The sequence below is a fragment of the Megalops cyprinoides genome, chromosome 17 (genome assembly GCF_013368585.1).
Source record: "Megalops cyprinoides isolate fMegCyp1 chromosome 17, fMegCyp1.pri, whole genome shotgun sequence".
NCBI classification, from domain to species: Eukaryota; Metazoa; Chordata; class Actinopteri; order Elopiformes; family Megalopidae; genus Megalops; species Megalops cyprinoides.
Genome location: NC_050599.1, coordinates 3,579,787 through 3,597,179, shown reverse-complemented (window position 1 = coordinate 3,597,179; position 17,393 = coordinate 3,579,787). Strand labels below are relative to the sequence as shown.

The following is a 17,393-nucleotide window of genomic DNA, read 5'->3' as shown; positions in this document are numbered from 1 at the left end:
GCAAGGAAATGACAGTTTTTAAAACCTTACTATCATTTACTATACTGACAGCAGTTATTATCCATTTATATAGGTTGGTGGAAATAATTTTTTTTACTCATGAAGGGGAGGTGGTGGAATGGCTCTTTGTCCAAGTATAGATTGAATTACTGAGTTTTTTTGCCTCTGGTAAGATGGCAACTCTGCTTGCTCAAGAGCGCCCCCTTGTTTGTCTATAAGGTAATAGCATTGTATGAATTTCACAGGACCCAAAAGTAACATTTCCAGTTATACTTCATAGCTTCAGTATAATCATTAATAGATGGTTTTCCTCTGATTCTTGCTCAATTCAGAGCCCACATGTGGAGCTGTCAGAGATACATGAAGCTCTTGGGCCACAAGTTGGCCAAGTCTGATATGTCTGAAAGTATGATTGACATGACAGTGAAATTGACAAGACAATGCTTAAAAAAATTGTAGGAGCGAACATGTTGAAAGCTCAAATTATTCTGAAATGATCCCTGAAAGAGGGATTTTTTCAAGGGAAGAAAAGAACCACTGCTTAAAACAGATGTCACTTTAACAAATATGTAATAAATTGCTAATCCTGCCTGCATTTTAAAGGATCACATGTTAGATACAAAATCCTGAAACAAATGGACACTGGGGTTCAAACTTTAAATACTACCTTTTGTTTTGCACAAAATTAAATTCTGTAATATAAAGTTGTTATGGCTAATTATTTTATTAATGAAGAAGCCGCCAGATGGACAAGTGACTGAACAATTTGCTGTGTGATATAGGCCTGTTTTGAATGCAAAGTCTTTGCTCAGATTGCTTGTGGATCACTCATGGATTCAATATAGAATATATAGAAAGTATTCACATGTGACCTTGAAATTTATTTGCGTTTTATTTCAGATGCTGCTTGGCATGTATCGCTGTACAGACATCCCGGGAAAGTTTGTATGGCAGCCCGGTACTCTAACCCAGGCTGTCTCCAAGGGTCACTGGATCCTGCTGGAAGACATTGACCATGCACCCTTAGATGTGGTGAGTATCGTCCCATACAGGGAAACCTGTACAGTTTTCACTCACTATTTATGTGCACGGACTCCATATGCCAGGGGTTTCTCTCAGCTGTGATTCACTGCACAGGCAGAGGCAGCATTCAGCACCGGCTGCGTTTGAGGCTGTAAGGGGTAGGAATGGGGGGCGGTGTGTGCACACAGAGATGCCTACAGACGTGTGTCTTGCAGATTTCCGTGCTGCTTCCCCTGATGGAGAACAGGAAGCTGATCATCCCGGGCAGGGAGGACTGCATCGAAGTGGCCCCAGGATTTCAGTTCTTTGCTACAAGAAGGTAAGAATCACTGAGGCTGGCACAAACTCTGACACAAGCTTCAGGGATCCAGTGAGCTACACTGGCGCAAACTCCAGGGATCTATTAATCTACACTGGCACAAACTCCAGGGATCTATTAATCTACACTGGCACAAACTCCAGCGATCTATTAATCTACACTGGCACAAACTCCAGCGATCTATTAATCTACACTGGCACAAACTCCAGGGATCTATTAACCTACGCTGGCACAAACTCCAGGGATCTATTAATCTACACTGGCACAAACTCCAGGGATCTATTAATCTACACTGGCACAAACTCCAGGGATCTATTAATCTACACTGGCACAAACTCCAGGGATCTATTAACCTACACTGGCACAAACTCCAGGGATCTATTAACCTACACTGGCACAAACTCCAGGGATCTATTAACCTACACTGGCACAAACTCCAGGGATCTATTAATCTACACTGGCACAAACTCCAGGGATCTATTAATCTACACTGGCACAAACTCCAGGGATCTATTAACCTACACTGGCACATACTGCAGGGATCCAGTGATCAACGTTCTCATCAAAGCCCAAAAACAGAATGTGTTTGTGTGCTGTCGTGGTGTAAACATGCATGTTGTTAAGGTAGTGATTTGTTCACAGATTGGGCAAAAAGTGTCCTGATGTAGAATTGAGTGCTTGATCTGTTTTATATGCATTTTTCTCTGTCATTAATATATCCATCTACTTTGATAAATGCAGATTTGATACAGCCCCCTTTAAAGCAGTTACAGCATTCCACTTCTCTGACCTGCAATTTGCACAATATGTAAACGTGTAATTTTCCTTCAAAAAAGACCCCAACCTTCATGTTTCTGTTAAGAAGACTCTACTCTTCTGTAGAGTCAACCACATGTTAAACTGACAGAAACGGTGAAAAATATTAAAAAAAAACGAAATTTTAGTTTTTGTGTCTGTGTGTGTTTCAAGGTTATTTTCCGGTGGTGGAGGCTGGTACAGGCCACAGAACACCCATGCCAGTCTGTTGGACAAGTACTGGACCAAGCTGCAGATGGGAAACATGACCAGAGAGGAACTGAAGGAGGTTAGTCCGCTGACGGTGTCCCTGGGAACGGGGGAAATACTGGCCAGAGCTCTCGAGTCTACTTTTACCAGCTCGCTCTTTCGGGATTGATTAATGATCGCTCTTCTTTCATTCTGAAGGTACTGCTGAAGAGGTACCCAAACCTGACCCTGGTGGTGGAGCGTCTCCTCGACATCTACTGCCACCTGACAGGACCCAAGCACCAGGCTCCCGAACTGACCCTGCAGCGTAACCAAGGAAACCTGCAGGAGCCACAGGTGGCCCAGAACACACTAGAAGATGGGGCCGCAGGACTGGAGGGTAGAGGGCTGTCGCTTAGGTATGAGTCCTACTCACAGACAAAGCACTCATTCACAAAGGATCATCATAAATTCATGCACAGTCACAGTTAAGAATGGGCTTGGCTCTTATCATAACAAACAGTATTGGACCTCCAGCTGTGACATCGAGTTCTCTGTGACCTGTGTTGAAATCTGTATTGCACAGAGGTGAGATTAATGACAGTGTTTGAAATGAATCCATTAATGTTTTCATGATAGATTCTAAGACTAGATTATGGTTTTACTGGACATAGTCAATTACCTACACGGTGTTGCTGTGTGTATCACACAAGCACAGACTCGATCAGCGGCCCTGTGCAGGATCATATGATTCCCAGAATTCTCAGTAATGACAGAGGTTAATATAAAACCGTGACATTTTGTGCTTGCCGTGGAGCTGTGAGTTCGTATGTGAGCTCCCCGTCAAATGAGCAGCCAGCCCTCGGGCCTTTAATTAGCTTTCCACTGGACAGGGGTGGGGGTGCGGTCGATGCCGGATTGATCCGCCTGTCCTCTGTGGAGGGCCTGCCCCGCACTCAGATGTCACATCAGGACAGTCAGGGGTCTGTACACACCAACCCACAGTAAACAGTACCCTGACCCATTTAAGTGAAGTCGGAAGATTTTATCTGAAGGGTTATTTTTTTCTTACTGTGCATTATACAGTAGTCACAGTAGTGTAAACAGTAATGATATATACAGGACATTGTATGGGCTACAGGTAGATATACGTAGGATATAGTGTATAAGTTCAGTAAAATTACTGTGTATTGCTCAATATTGTGATTTTTTTTCATGATTCTAGCCAGCTGTGTTAACGTCAACAGAATCCTTCCTGCTAATCACAGATTTTGCTTTCCCAAGCATCCTCTCAATAACTGGCATGACACCTGTTTGTAGCTTATATCTTTGGTTGTTTGCTTGGTTATCCCAATCACTGAGGCTCTTAAGGGAGGTGACAGTATAAACAACATCTCCCACACACAATCCCATCAAGGCGTTGTCATTAGAAGGCATTATAGATCATTTTTGTCCTTTTTATAAAGCGTAGCAGGCTGTATCACAGTTTTCCGTCCTGATTACAGAGACAGGCCCGTTCTTTTCTGCTGCTCATGAGCTCTGTGTCTGGCTGTCTGTGATGATCGGTGATCTCGGTGCTGTTTCCTCACAGGGACCTACTGAAATGGTGCGAAAGAATCGCCAACAACTTCGACAGCGCCTCCTCCGCCACCGCACAGAACGTCTTCCTCGAGGTGAGGTTACTGTTACCGAGGTTACTGTTACCGAGGGCGGGCGCAGCTTCACCCGGGTTGCCGGGTTATCGGAGGTCATATTTACACCATTAATGGACAGATTCTGAAGCTGCTTTGATCCAAAATCATTGGACTCCGCTGATCATTGTAATTAGGTCTGTTTCTGTGGCTGTTTATAGCCTCAGAGCTTATGTTCCTCCATCGGCTTGTTCAGTGGGACACTTTGTCTCTTTGGATCAGTGTCCCTCAGCTGTAACAGAGATGGCAGTCTGTAGACCATGTGCTGAGCTGCTCATGAGATGAGCTGCAGCAGGAATATGTTTTAAATGTGTTTCACCTGATGCCACGGTCTGGCACGAGTACACCGGGTGTGATATTTTCTAGCAGTGGGAGGGTGAGGCGTCATGAACCCCAAAGAAACGGGGGACCATTACGTTTGCAGGAACCCACTAACATGAGCCAGCTGTGGGGGTCTGCTGCGGGGTGGAGGTTTCTGTATTTCTGTATATTCGATTCAAAATGAGTCAGTGTTTGATAGCATTTGCGAGTTTCACTGAGAGATTCACAAAGCCTCACTCTGCCATTATGGCTACGTTCTCTGAATTCAGACCGTTGTCAGTGGTGGGGCGTGTCACTGTGGAAGCACCCTCTAACAGCTGGTTGTTGACCCACAGGCTCTGGACTGCTTCACAGCCATGCTGTCCAGCCCAGAGAGCAGAGTGAGGATGGCCGAGGCCATCGGGAGCCGGCTGAACATCTCCAGAGAGAAGGTAACGGTCCAAAGGCGGCAGTTCAAGCACTGCAGGGAATAACTGAGCATTTTTAACAATGGAGACAGTGTGCAGTAATGGTTTAACGGAGGTTCTGTGTTACATTACGTTGCGTTAGGATGAGTAATGGGTGTAGCTCATTGTCATATCTGCTGAGGCAACAGTGTGGCATAGTGTAAAGAGCAGGGCTCATGACCAAAAGGTTGCTGGTTCGATTCCCCACTGGGGCACTGCTGCTGTACCCTTGTGCAAGGTATTTAATTATTGCCACAATTGCCTCTTTAAAAAGCGAGCTGTGAAAATGGATAAAATATAACCTATGTAACCTATGTGAGTTGCGATGGATGAGACCATCTGCTAAATGACAATAATGTAATGACACGTCCAGTGGGCGGTGATGTGCTGGAGTTGCAGCTGGGGCAGGAGGGTTGTGGCCTCTAACAGGAAGTCTCTCTGTCCCCCAAGGTCCAGCACTTCTGCCATATGTACCAGCCTGCCGTGAGCGTGACCGAGCTGGAAGCGGCCGTGGGCCGGGTCACCCTCGCCCGCAGACAGGCAGAGGCAGTGCGACTCTGCGTGTAAGCCGACACCTCGCTCCGCCCCTCAGCGTCCGCACCACACCTGCTGACAGTCACAGAGTGATAGGCTCCCTGCTGCTAAACTGAATAAACACTGGATTGATCCTTAGCTCCAGTGTCAGTGTAAAAGGACAAAAAGTGAGATTAATGGGCAATAATGCTTTTTGCTGATTATAAGAAGAAATATGAAATGTGAAATGGTGAAAATAATGTGAAAGAATGGAATAAGAGGTTAGGATAATCTTTGGGGTCTCTGAACTTCTCTGCTGACACAGAGTGATAGTCTCCCTGCTGCTAAACTGAATAAACATTGCACTGATTCTTAGTTCAGCGCCACTCTAAAATGACAATTAAGCTGTCTGGTCATTTTAAAAGAACGCTCTGTTTTCCCTGCTCGTTTTGACTAGGCCGCTACTTCCTTGTGAGATTCATGGGTAATGAATGCTTTTTGGTGACTGAGAAAAAAGACGTGTGTGTGAAATAATGGAATAAGAAGTCAAGACAACCTTTGGGGCCTCTTTTAATCGTCTCTACTTAGCATTGAGAAACTGGCAGTACGGGCAAGTAAAGCAGGGTTCTGAGAGGTGTGCTGTGTGGCTCACCGCGGTGTGTGTGTGTGTGTGTGTGTGTGTGTGTGTGTGTGTGTGCGCGCTCAGAGACAGGCAGACCTTCGCCGCCACGCGCCCTTCCTCTGTGCTCCTGGAGCAGCTGGCTGTGTGCGTGCAGAAGGGGGAGCCGGTCCTGCTGGTGGGGGAGACGGGCACAGGCAAGACCTCCACGGTGCAGTACCTGGCGGGACTGACAGGTGAGCCACGCCCCTCGGCCGTACCTCTGCGAGCTCACGGAGTGAAACCCGGAGATCTGGGCTCTGAATTCCTGCCCCTCTTCTCGTTCCAGGACACAGGCTGCGCGTGGTGAATATGAACCAGCAGAGCGACACGGCCGACCTGCTGGGGGGGTGAGTGAACGACACAGGGGCCAGGAGAGGCTGAGGCTGTCCAGAGGGGGGCGCTCTTCTCAGCCTACTAACACACTTAACCATCTGGCAGGACAACACGGCAAATGCTGTCTGAATTAAATGGATTTAATTGGATTCATCTCATCTCAACATTGTTCTCATCTGAGAGAAATAAGACAGCTGTATGTGTAATTTTCCATTGTTTCCAATGTTGACCACAGGTATAAACCAGTTGAGTGCTGTATGTGTAATTCTCTAATGTTGACCGCAGGTATAAGTCAGTTGAGTGCCGTATGTCTGATTTTCTAACATTGACCGCAGGTATAAGCCGGTCGACCATAAGCTGATCCTCCTGCCGCTGCGGGAGGCCTTTGAGGACCTGTTCTCCCAGACGTACTCCCGCAAGCAGAACGAGACCTTCCTGGGCCACGTGCAGACCTGCTTCCGGGGCAAGCGCTGGCAGGACCTGCTCAAGCTCATGGATCACGTGTGCAAGTCCGCCCTCACCAAGGAGCTCAACAAGAAGCCTGACGGTACAAGGACGCCTCGCGATTACCCAAAAAAGAAAAGAGGGGTGGCTCTTATGGACAAACTGACAGTCAAATAGTTTTGCGTGACAACAGAATATTGTGTCTGTGTGTGTTTTGCTGTGTTAACCTGTATCTCTCTTTGTCCCACTCTCTGTCTCTCTCTGTCACTTAATTTCGCTCTTATTCTATCTCTCTCTTTGCTATCATTTTGTCTCGCTTGCTCTATGCCTCTCTCTGTCTTTCTTCCTCTCTCTCTCTCTCTCTCTCTCTCTCCCTCTCTCTCTCTCTCTCTCTCTCTCTCTCTCTCTCTCTCTCCCTCTCTCTCCCTCCCTCTCTGCAGTGGCCTTGCTGAAGGAGCAGTGGGAGGCTCTGGCCCTGAGACTGAGTCAGACCCAGCAGCAGATCAGAGCCAGCGAGTCAGCGCTGGTCTTTGCCTTTGTGGAGGTAACGTCCTCCTGCACCTTCTCACTCCTGCGTCCCAAGCACAGACAGCTCTGTTACACTGTGCTTTGTGCCTGGAGCCTGTGGATAATTCCAATTTTAATTTCAGTTTAAAGCTGCCTTATTGGCAGGACAGGCAGTCACTGTGTTGGCAAAGCAACAAGACAAACAATGCAACAGTTAATCAGATATAACCATACAAATGAAAGGAAAACACTGTGAAGGGGAGGGGGGCAGTGTGACAGAGTGCTGTCACTACGGTTGAGTGTGCGCTCTGACTGCCATACCAACGGGCCTGGCTCTTTGCGTTGCAGTCTAAGCTGCAGTTTGGTACCCCGTAGACCCGGGTTCGAGGCCGCGTGGGGTGACTGCTCTCGCCCTTCACTACAAACACATGTACATATAGATTAAATTGATAAACAATAGGCAATAACATAGTTCTTAGCAATACATAGTACTTCCAATAGTAAACTATGAATTGATCAGTTATTAATTAATTCTGCTGGTGTTGCTGTGGGGCCCTCTCCCAGTATGACTGACATTCTGCCTGTGTCAGTCTGCTGGTTGACTCTGTGTGTGTGTGTGTGTGTGTGTGTGTGTGTGTGTGTGTGTGTGTGTGTGTGTGTGTGTGTGTGTTTTTAAGGGAACTCTGGCCCAGGCGGTGACTACTGGTTGACTCTCTGTGTGTGTGTTTTTAAGGGAACTCTGACCCAGGCGGTGACTGCTGGTTGACTCTCTGTGTGTGTGTTTTTAAGGGAACTCTGACCCAGGCGGTGACTGCTGGTTGACTCTCTGTGTGTGTGTGTTTTTAAGGGAACTCTGACCCAGGCGGTGACTGCTGGTTGACTCTGTGTGTGTGTGTTTTTAAGGGAACTCTGGCCCAGGCGGTGAAGAAGGGGGAGTGGATTCTGCTGGACGAGATCAACCTGGCGGCGGCCGAGACACTGGAGTGTCTGAGCGGGCTGCTGGAGGGCAGCGCGGGGTCGCTGGTGCTGCTGGACCGCGGGGACACAGGTCAGGCGAACACCCGCCCCGGCAAAACGCTGTCCCGCCCCGGCTGTCGGGAGAGTCCCCGCCCCGGCTGTCGGGAGAGTCCATGTGTGGGAGCGCCAGACGCTGTGTGGTCATTCTGTTACCCGGTTTGCTTTTGGCTGAGTGCCCAGGGCCTCTGGCTGGAGGTGTGTATCGCATTTAAGCTCTGAGGGGCCCGCGATGCACCCCACTGAGCCGGGGATCCTGTGCCAACTGGTACTGCCACAAAACGTTGCCGAGGGTTCGCGACAGTGGGTGGCATTGGACGGGCACTCTGAGCATTTGTGCTGCAAATGGGGCCTGCTAATGCCCATTGACTTTGGTGTTTGCTGTTTACGTTCAGCTAAACGCCATCCCCGGGGTTGAGCGCTGAATGCTAACGGGCTTCCCCAGCTCCAGCTTGACACGCACACGTTAATGTTAGCGGTGAGCTAAACTGCTCCTCGTATCAGCCCTGGGTGCCCATTACAGGCACAGCGGGGAGGCCTGTTCTGTTGACTCAGCTCTGGCAGACTCCTCTGGGAAAGGCTGGCTGGGGACAGCTGACTGTTTGAAAAGTGTGAATTGGTTTAAAGATCCACTGGGCCAGGGTCACCCCGGGGCCTGCCGGTTTGCTGCATTAGTGCTTGGCAAAAACCTGGGCGTGTTCTGAACGGTCATGGAAAGATTCTGCTGGCAATGGTCTGCCTGACAAGGCTGTATTCACACTGGTGTACTGCGTGGCAAGGTTCTGATGCCACTGTTTTAATTCAATGACATGGCAGACCAGAGGTTATAGCTGCAGAGGGCATATATGGTATCGACTCAAGAAATGACTGTCGTGTTCTTGTTTAGATCCTAAGCAGCCGTTGACTTTATGGGGCTTCAAATCCAATAATTCACACAGTTAACCGTATCGCTGTGCTGAGTACATCTGTGTCACGTTTTATTTCCTGTTTGGTGTGCAGAACCCCTTGTCCGTCACCCAGACTTCCGCCTCTTCGCCTGTATGAATCCAGCCACTGATGTGGGCAAGAGGAACCTTCCGCTGGGGATCAGGAACAGGTAAGTGAACTAATGGCCATTATAGGACTCCAGCTCCCAGAATCCTCCTGGAGTAAGGGAAATGCCTTGTGACTGACCACAGAAGGGCTACTCCCTCCCAGCAGATAATTATTAGGAATAAAATAACTATTCCATCCTTTTACCCGTCCTGTCACTTTAATCCAAATCTGCTCTAGCAGAATTGTATTCCGTTAATCTCCATAAGACAATAGGACACTTTGTGCTTACATATCATGTGGATGTGAATTCATGCATGGTCTCCAGGTTCACAGAGCTTTATGTAGAGGAGCTGGAAAACGAAATGGACCTGAGAATCCTGGTCTCAGACTACCTGAAAGGCTTGAATATCCCCAAGAGTTCCATCAACGGGATCATAAGGTGAAGACTCCTCTCTCTCCTGTTATGGCATCGGCGTTTGTGCAGGCTGTGCAGGTATCGGGACTCACCTGGTTCCGGTCTCTGCTTTCCGCAGCTTCTACCTGGCCGTGCGGAAGGAGGCCCGCTCCCGACTGGTGGACGGCACCGGCCACAAGCCACACTACAGCCTGCGGACGCTCTGCAGGGCGCTGAAGTATGCTGCTGCCAACCCCTGCCACAGCGTCCAGCGTTCACTCTACGAGGTAGGCCTCAGAGGGGCTGCTGTTACCCCGAGATCTTCATAGAGTCATTTAAACCTATCAATGTGTCAAGGAAGACGAGGTGAGATGAGATCCAGGGACTATATTACATTACATTTCCATTTTTGTCATTTGAAACTATATTTGGTGCAGGATCTTCATTATTTATTGTCCTTAACAGATGAATAAATGAATAAATAAATATAACAGCAGCTGCACAGATAAGTGCGGTCTCATTATAAATTTGTGAACATGACTGGTTTCCTTTCCAGGGCTTTTGCCTGAGTTTTCTCACACAGCTGGACCGCAGCTCCCACCCGGTGGTGCAGAAGCTAGTGTGTCAGTACGTGCTGGAGGGGAACGTCAGATGCCTGAAACAGGTACGAGAGGCGACGGCCGCGTCGGAGCAAAGCGCCGAAATCCAGCCCGGGCTGCCACGAAATAACCCCGCATCCTCTCCCTCTCTCTCATCCCAGCCTATCCCGGAGCCCCCCGGCCAGCCATGCGTTCAGATGGAAGGGTATTGGGTGTCCCAGGGAGAGATGGAGCCGGCCGTGGACCATAGCTACATCCTCACCCAGTCTGTGAAGCTCAACCTGCGGGACCTGGCCCGGGTGGTGTCCGCAGGGTAGGAAACCGCGTCCCCGATCTGTCTGTCGGTGCTTTTTTTTTAACCTCCGTGTCAAACCGCGTTTGGTTTCTTTGCCGTTCCTCGTTGTGTTTTGGGACCCCGGTTAGGTCAGAACTGATGGATTTTATCGTGAGGCGTTTGTAGTTCCTGTGGCTGCACCCATCAATAGTCCCAAAAAAAAACACCCAATTGATCTCTGCCCTTCGTTATGAGGTGAACATAGTCCTCGCTGAACCTGGGGTCTTTTGACACCACAGATAAAATTGGATCTTACAAATGAAATGATTAAAATTTTGCTGGAGCGTTGGCCTCCTTAGCCTGGCTGCCCTCACTTTTCCGTGATCTCCTGCTGTTCCTGGCCCTGCAGGACCCACCCGGTGCTGATCCAGGGAGAGACGTCAGTGGGGAAGACCAGCCTGATCAGGTGGCTGGCAGCAGCTTCAGGAAACCAGTGCGTGAGGATCAATAACCACGAGCACACGGACATTCAGGAGTACATCGGCTGCTATGCCTCAGACAGCAGGGGGAGGCTGGTCTTCAGAGAGGGTGACTTTACATTCATTCGTCACTTCACATTACATTATTGGCATTTAGCAGGCGCTCGTCTCCCGGAGAGCTCTTCTCCTCCTCTTCTACGAGTCCCGCTCCTTAAGCACTATGCTACACTGACTCCTAGTGGTTTTCTCTGTCACTCATTGGTCACTGTAGAGACCTCGGTTTTGTCTGGCTGCAGAAAATGGGTTGATGCTGAAGCTACTGGTGCGTGTTTGATGAAACGTTAAGCTTTGTCACATTATAACAATCTTGAATTCTTCACTGAGTATGTATGTGTCTGTGTGCTTTCCACTGCAGGTGTTCTCATTGACGCCATGCGCAAAGGCTATTGGATCATCCTGGACGAATTAAACTTGGCTCCCACTGATGTGCTGGAGGCTCTGAACAGACTGCTGGATGACAACAGAGAGCTCTTTATCGCCGAAACACAGGAAGTGGTCAAAGCCCATAATAGGTTCATGCTCTTCGCCACCCAGAATCCTCCTGGACTCTATGGAGGCCGAAAGGTATCCCTCACACCCCTGTTACATACGATCTTGCTGTTGATGTGTATCACCAACACATGCAAGATATGCTCATGCTGATTTAACTGTGTAGCCAGTCCAGCATCGGACAGATGTTTGTCATATTAAGGCTCACAGACTGCTAATCGATGCCCCATAGGTCTTGTCCAGAGCCTTCCGGAACCGCTTTGTGGAGCTGCACTTTGACGAGCTGCCCAGCGGGGAGCTGGAGGTGATCCTGCACAAGAGGTGCAGTCTGCCCCCGTCCTATTGCACCAAGCTGGTCAAGGTCATGCAGGAGCTCCAGGTAAGCCCCGCCCTCCGTCTGCTCAGCTCACGCTGTGATTGGTCGGTCCAGCTGCCCGTCAGTTACAGCTCCTCTGTGCCTTTCTGCCAGTCCCTGCGCAGGGGTTCCACGGTTTTCGCCGGAAAGCACGGGTTCATCACCCTGAGAGACCTCTTTCGCTGGGCCGAGCGCTACCGTCTGGAGGAGCAGACCAACCCCTCCCACGATTGGCTGCAACATTTGGCTGACGACGGTGAGCACCAATCGTGTGGTGGCAGCCGCGCCTTTCCCTGACTTATCTCCGTTTGAGTTTTAATTCAGAGTGACTGGGTCTATTGATTGCTGTTGGTCCATTATAGCGTGTGACTTGTTCAACACAGATTAATCGAATGCTAAACATATCCCAAGGTTTAAGGCCATGTTCAGACTCATAGCCATAATGCAGGAAGGGTGCTGTGTCACCCAGTGCGCTGTTTTCCCTCCTATGGCTTGTAGTGCTAGTGGTGAAGTAATGCCCATAAGTCACTGTGTCAGGGTTGCTAAGCTGTATGTGGCCAAACGGTTATATACTGTTGCAGTCTTATTTTTGAGGGTTGACTTGTAGCGATTGTCATGTTTTGATCTGTCCTGTTGCTCCTCCTGTCAGGCTACATGCTGCTAGCGGGCCGCGTGCGCAAGGCGGAGGAGGCGGCCACCATTCAGAGCATCCTGGAGAAGCACTTCAAGAGGAGGGTGAACCCAGACGCTCTCTTCTCTGACGAACGTCTCGCCAAGCAGCTCAGTGAGTGGGCCAATGACCTGCCACCACAACATGACCACATCATGACCGCATCCAACCACATTGTGACCACATCGAGACAAGGTCAACCATATCCAATCAGGAGCCAGAGAGTGCCTATACAAGGTCAAAAAGATCCAATCAGGAGCCAGAGAATGTGACCAAAGCTCTAAAACACACCTCAGACCCCACTGCAGTCATACCATACACATTCAGTAGTTTGGTTAAAAACACGGTGCCGTTTTATGACATGATGACAACTTATAAATAATATATAAAAAGTATTATCAGAATATAAAAAGTCACGGAAAATAGGAAAGAGCCAGTCACATGAGACGTGGAACAGCTGAATGAGTTCAGCTTGTCTGATATGAATGTGCTGATATTGATATTGACTATAGAGTGGGTGGGTACAAGCTAGGGTGGCATTGCCTGGGAAATTGGCTGTCCGGCTACCGGCAGATTCCAGAGTGGGGCCAGCTCAATCATATGGGATAGCCGTTAATACTGTTCCGTAGCCTGTCTCCCTCTAAAATGGAATTTCCTTTAGAACAGCAGTTGAACACAGTGCTCGACTTGGCCATCCACAAGCTGTGTGCTATTTTTAATAAAATCACAGTGTCGGCTTTGATTTGCCAATCTAAGAGGCATAACCTGGGGTATGTGTCCAGTGTGGGATGGGCAGAAATCTGCTGTATGTGTATGTGATTGGCAGGTCTCTGGTCTGTGTGTACGTGATTGATAAGTCCCTGGTGCGTGTGTGCGTGTGTGCGTGTGCATGCGTGTGTGTGTGTGTGTGTGTGTGTGTGAGAGCGACTGGCAGGACCCTCTCTGTGATTGAGTGGTGGTAGTGTGGTGTAGTGGTAAGTAGCAGGGCTCGTAACCGAAAGGTTGCTGGTTCAGTTGTTCTCTGGGGCACTGCTGCTATACCCTTTGGCTAAACACTTAACCTAGAATTGCCTCAGTAAATATGCAGCTGTAACCTATGGAAGTCACTCTGGATAAGGGTAATAATATAATGTAATGTAATGATTGGCAGGTCGCTTTGTGGAGAGCATGGCGGACATGCCCGAGGAGTTCCGGCACGTGGTGTGGACACAGGGCATGAGGAGGCTGGTGGTGTTAGTGGGGCGGGCGCTGCGTTTCGGGGAGTCTGTCCTGTTGGTGGGGGACACGGGGTAAGCCCCGCCTTGTCATACACACACCTCACCCGTGCGGTTCATTCACGGAGTCCGCTTCAAGGCTTCCGCAATGCAAGGAATCGGAAGCGCAGCGTTAACTGAAGTTGTGGTCGTCCTCGCAGGTGCGGCAAGACCACCGTCTGCCAGTTGTTTGCTGCTCTGGCTGGGCAGCAGTTTTTCTCCCTGAACTGCCACCTGCACATGGAGACGTCGGACTTCCTTGGGGGGCTGCGCCCCGTCCGGCACCGGGGGACAGAAGAGGTACCACCCTTCTGCGCTCACACACTGAACGAAACGCCACACAGGGAGAAAACAAACTCGGGCAACGTACCTGGAAGCACAGAGAATTTCTAACTGAAATTATAGCTTGGAGCATCCAGTTACTTTGCCTGTGGAATATTTTCAAATGCTGATTTTATTTTTCTCAAAGCAGTTTTTCAGAATTTCAGAAATCATTTCAAATGTCCATGTGTTATACATATCCCTAATATGTTTCAGCTGGTATTAATTACATATTAACAAATTGCACATATTGCATATTAAATGTACAGTACAGTTTGTATTTCAGAGATTGGCTCTTTAAACATTACTGTATGAGTGCATGCATTTCTTTTTATAAAGAATTGTTTTGGACAGGGTCTGTGCTTACCTATTCTACTTTAGTAAGGTATTTGTGTATGGTTACCAGTTTGAGTGAATGTATGAAATGCACCCTCCCTGATACAGGCAGACATTGAGGACGGCCGTCTCTTTGAGTGGCACGATGGACCCCTGGTTCAGGCTATGAAAGAGGAGGGAGTCTTCCTGATGGATGAGATCTCACTGGCCGACGATTCTGTGCTGGAGAGGCTCAACAGGTGGACACAGCTATGTGCAAATACAAACACACTTATGAAATATGCCACACACACACACACATATACACATACACACACACTACACCATACCCATTGCACATACAGTGCCCATGTACTCCTTCACACACAGGTAGAACTGTAAACATAAGTAATTGTATATATTGAATGTGTTCAACATTGCTTGCTTGGTATCTGTAATGCTGTGTAATGTAATTGAAGTCAGGGAGCTGGAGGACACAAACCTCCATTATGCCTGAAGTTAAGAGAGTTGCCTGCCCAGGCTTCTGACCTTTGACCCTTCCCCCTCTCTCTGCCCCAGTGTTCTGGAGACGGAGAAGTCCCTGGTGCTGGCAGAGAAGGGCAGTGGGGACGATGACGATGTGGAGTTCATCACCGCTGGTCCACGCTTCCGTCTCCTGGCAACGATGAACCCAGGCGGAGACTTTGGGAAGAAGGAGGTCAGTGCTGCCGCCAGGGCGCGTTGGGACAGTTGGTCTCACTTGACAGCTGCTGTGAGTCAAAGGAGCCTGAGGGTTGCACGTTCAAGACCACATGGAGCATTGCTGTGCCACCTCTGAGAAAGATGCTTCACAGGAATACTTTACTGGGCTGTAATGGGTAGATGATCCCCCAAATCTTGTTGTGTCCCCAGCTGTCACCTGCACTCAGAAACCGCTTCACGGAGATCTGGTGTCCCCAGAGCAACAGCCGCAGTGACCTGCTGCAAATCATCCAGCACAACCTGAGGCCTGGACTGTCCCTGGACCAGCGCGACCACCAAGGTCAGGGTGCTCTCTGGGCCTTAGGAGGGGCCAGGTGGTGCCTGTCTGTAAGGGTGGGGGGGTGGGGGGGGGGGGGGGGGTAAACTCCTGGGAACCAGGGGGTGGGTTCTAGATCATAGGGCTTCTCTGTTTTACACAATGCCACTTACATATATAAGGGTAAAATTAATCTTCCACAGCTTTCAGTTATTGAGATATGTTAAAGTAAGGATGAAATTACAGGCTCTAGGTGGCCTTTTTCAGTTTCCTTATTATGTGGTGTGAAAAAATGAATAGATGAGTCACGGAGGGTTTAGGTAATCAGGGACAGCTCTGATGATCTGTATCCCAGCATATCAGTTTTCATGGCCAGTTTTCTGCCCCCTAATCACTGATCCTGAAACAGCTAAAACATTTTCCACATGGTCACTATAGTGTATGCTACTCTACCTCTAAGCTTACGTGTGTCATTTACGTGTGTGCTAACCATTTGTTATTTCCACATACATTAAGACATTTCGCACTGGGCCATCGGTGAGTTTGCATGTCAGTTTCAGCTGGAATGACGCTGTCTCTCCTCCCTGCAGGTGAAGACATTGCGGAGCTCATGCTGGACTTCATCGACTGGCTGACCAATCAGGACTTCGGGCGCCGCTGCATTCTGAGTGTGCGAGACGTGCTGTCCTGGGTGAACTTCCTGAACCTGATGTGCGAGCGGGGTGAGGAGGAGGAGGAGGAGGAGGAAGAAGAAGAGGAGGCAGAGTGGGACCTGAGGCTCGACACGGTCACTGCGTTCGTGCACGCGGCGTGTCTGGTGTACATCGATGGCATTGGCTCAGGTGACTGACCACACACTCCCTTTAGACAGCTGTTCCCTTAAACAGGTGAACACTGTAGCACTTAATACCTGTTCCAGAGGTAGTTTTATTCATGCCTGTTAATAATAATGATTGAATAATAATGACTGCATATGAGTATGATGCCTTTTTAAACAAAGGAGCACCAAAACATGACATTAATTGCATAATGGAGACTGAGCAATAATTTTTTCATTTTATATCCTTTTGCTTGGGCAGGTGAGTGAACTTGTTTGACTTCTCGCATTATTCTCCCGGAAGTGTGAAACACCATAACTTAAGCAGCTGTCACTTCCTTGCCAAACATTGCTGCTCTCTGTTAATGCTATTGTTTATACGACCAGATTTGTTAACTTTTTATGTACTTATTTATATAATGTACAGTGTAATATTTTTCACCAGAAGGGTTGTGTACTCACCGCGGCCTCTCCGCAGGTACGACGGTGTCCGCGGCGGAAAACGCCGTGGTCGCTCGCCGGGCGTGCCTGGGGTTCCTCAGGAAGAGGCTGAGTGGGGTGGTCCAGCTGGACGAGGACATGATGGACGCCTTCCGGATCTACGACCCCCGCCTGCCCAGGGAGCCACAGTGGGGGGAGGACTACTTTGGCATCGATCCCTTCTACATCGTCACGGGTGCAGCTTTCCCCTCCTTACATTACATTATTGTCTCATACATCTTATCTAAAGTGACTTACATAGGCTACAGTTTTGTCCATTTCATACAGCTGAGTATTTACTGAGGCAATTCTCGTTTAAGTACCTTGCCCAAGGGTGCCCCTGAGGGGAATCAAACCAGCAACCTTCTGGTTACAGTCCCTGCTCCTTACCACTATGCGACACTGCTGCCTCGGCAGATATTACAATGAGCTACTGATCACGCCAATTATTCGTCCTAATGCAATCTCATGTAACACAGAATCCCCATTTAACCACCTTAATACAGTGCCTCCTTTGGAAAAAATACTCAGTTATTCCCTGTAGTGCTAAACCTCTAAATCATGTCTCCTAAGCATGG

General features: G+C 48.8%; 1 protein-coding gene across 2 annotated transcripts in view; it reads left to right on the top strand.

The window, feature by feature from the left end:
• Positions 1-17,393, top strand: part of mdn1 (midasin AAA ATPase 1) — a 55,902-nt gene that overhangs the window by 3,640 nt on the left and 34,869 nt on the right. For both annotated transcript variants that reach the window (XM_036550046.1, XM_036550045.1), the window contains exons 7-35: positions 901-1,032; positions 1,239-1,342; positions 2,312-2,426; positions 2,546-2,745; positions 3,918-3,999; positions 4,674-4,769; positions 5,235-5,347; positions 6,004-6,152; positions 6,245-6,305; positions 6,627-6,838; positions 7,176-7,279; positions 8,146-8,290; positions 9,256-9,352; positions 9,617-9,730; positions 9,825-9,972; positions 10,242-10,349; positions 10,446-10,597; positions 10,968-11,146; positions 11,453-11,661; positions 11,819-11,965; positions 12,056-12,197; positions 12,591-12,725; positions 13,762-13,900; positions 14,026-14,164; positions 14,630-14,760; positions 15,080-15,218; positions 15,413-15,542; positions 16,109-16,360; positions 16,814-17,011. In XM_036550046.1, coding sequence (XP_036405939.1) covers positions 901-1,032; positions 1,239-1,342; positions 2,312-2,426; positions 2,546-2,745; positions 3,918-3,999; positions 4,674-4,769; positions 5,235-5,347; positions 6,004-6,152; positions 6,245-6,305; positions 6,627-6,838; positions 7,176-7,279; positions 8,146-8,290; positions 9,256-9,352; positions 9,617-9,730; positions 9,825-9,972; positions 10,242-10,349; positions 10,446-10,597; positions 10,968-11,146; positions 11,453-11,661; positions 11,819-11,965; positions 12,056-12,197; positions 12,591-12,725; positions 13,762-13,900; positions 14,026-14,164; positions 14,630-14,760; positions 15,080-15,218; positions 15,413-15,542; positions 16,109-16,360; positions 16,814-17,011 — 4,072 coding nt within the window. The remainder of the gene's footprint in view (positions 1-900; positions 1,033-1,238; positions 1,343-2,311; positions 2,427-2,545; positions 2,746-3,917; positions 4,000-4,673; positions 4,770-5,234; positions 5,348-6,003; positions 6,153-6,244; positions 6,306-6,626; positions 6,839-7,175; positions 7,280-8,145; positions 8,291-9,255; positions 9,353-9,616; positions 9,731-9,824; positions 9,973-10,241; positions 10,350-10,445; positions 10,598-10,967; positions 11,147-11,452; positions 11,662-11,818; positions 11,966-12,055; positions 12,198-12,590; positions 12,726-13,761; positions 13,901-14,025; positions 14,165-14,629; positions 14,761-15,079; positions 15,219-15,412; positions 15,543-16,108; positions 16,361-16,813; positions 17,012-17,393) is intronic.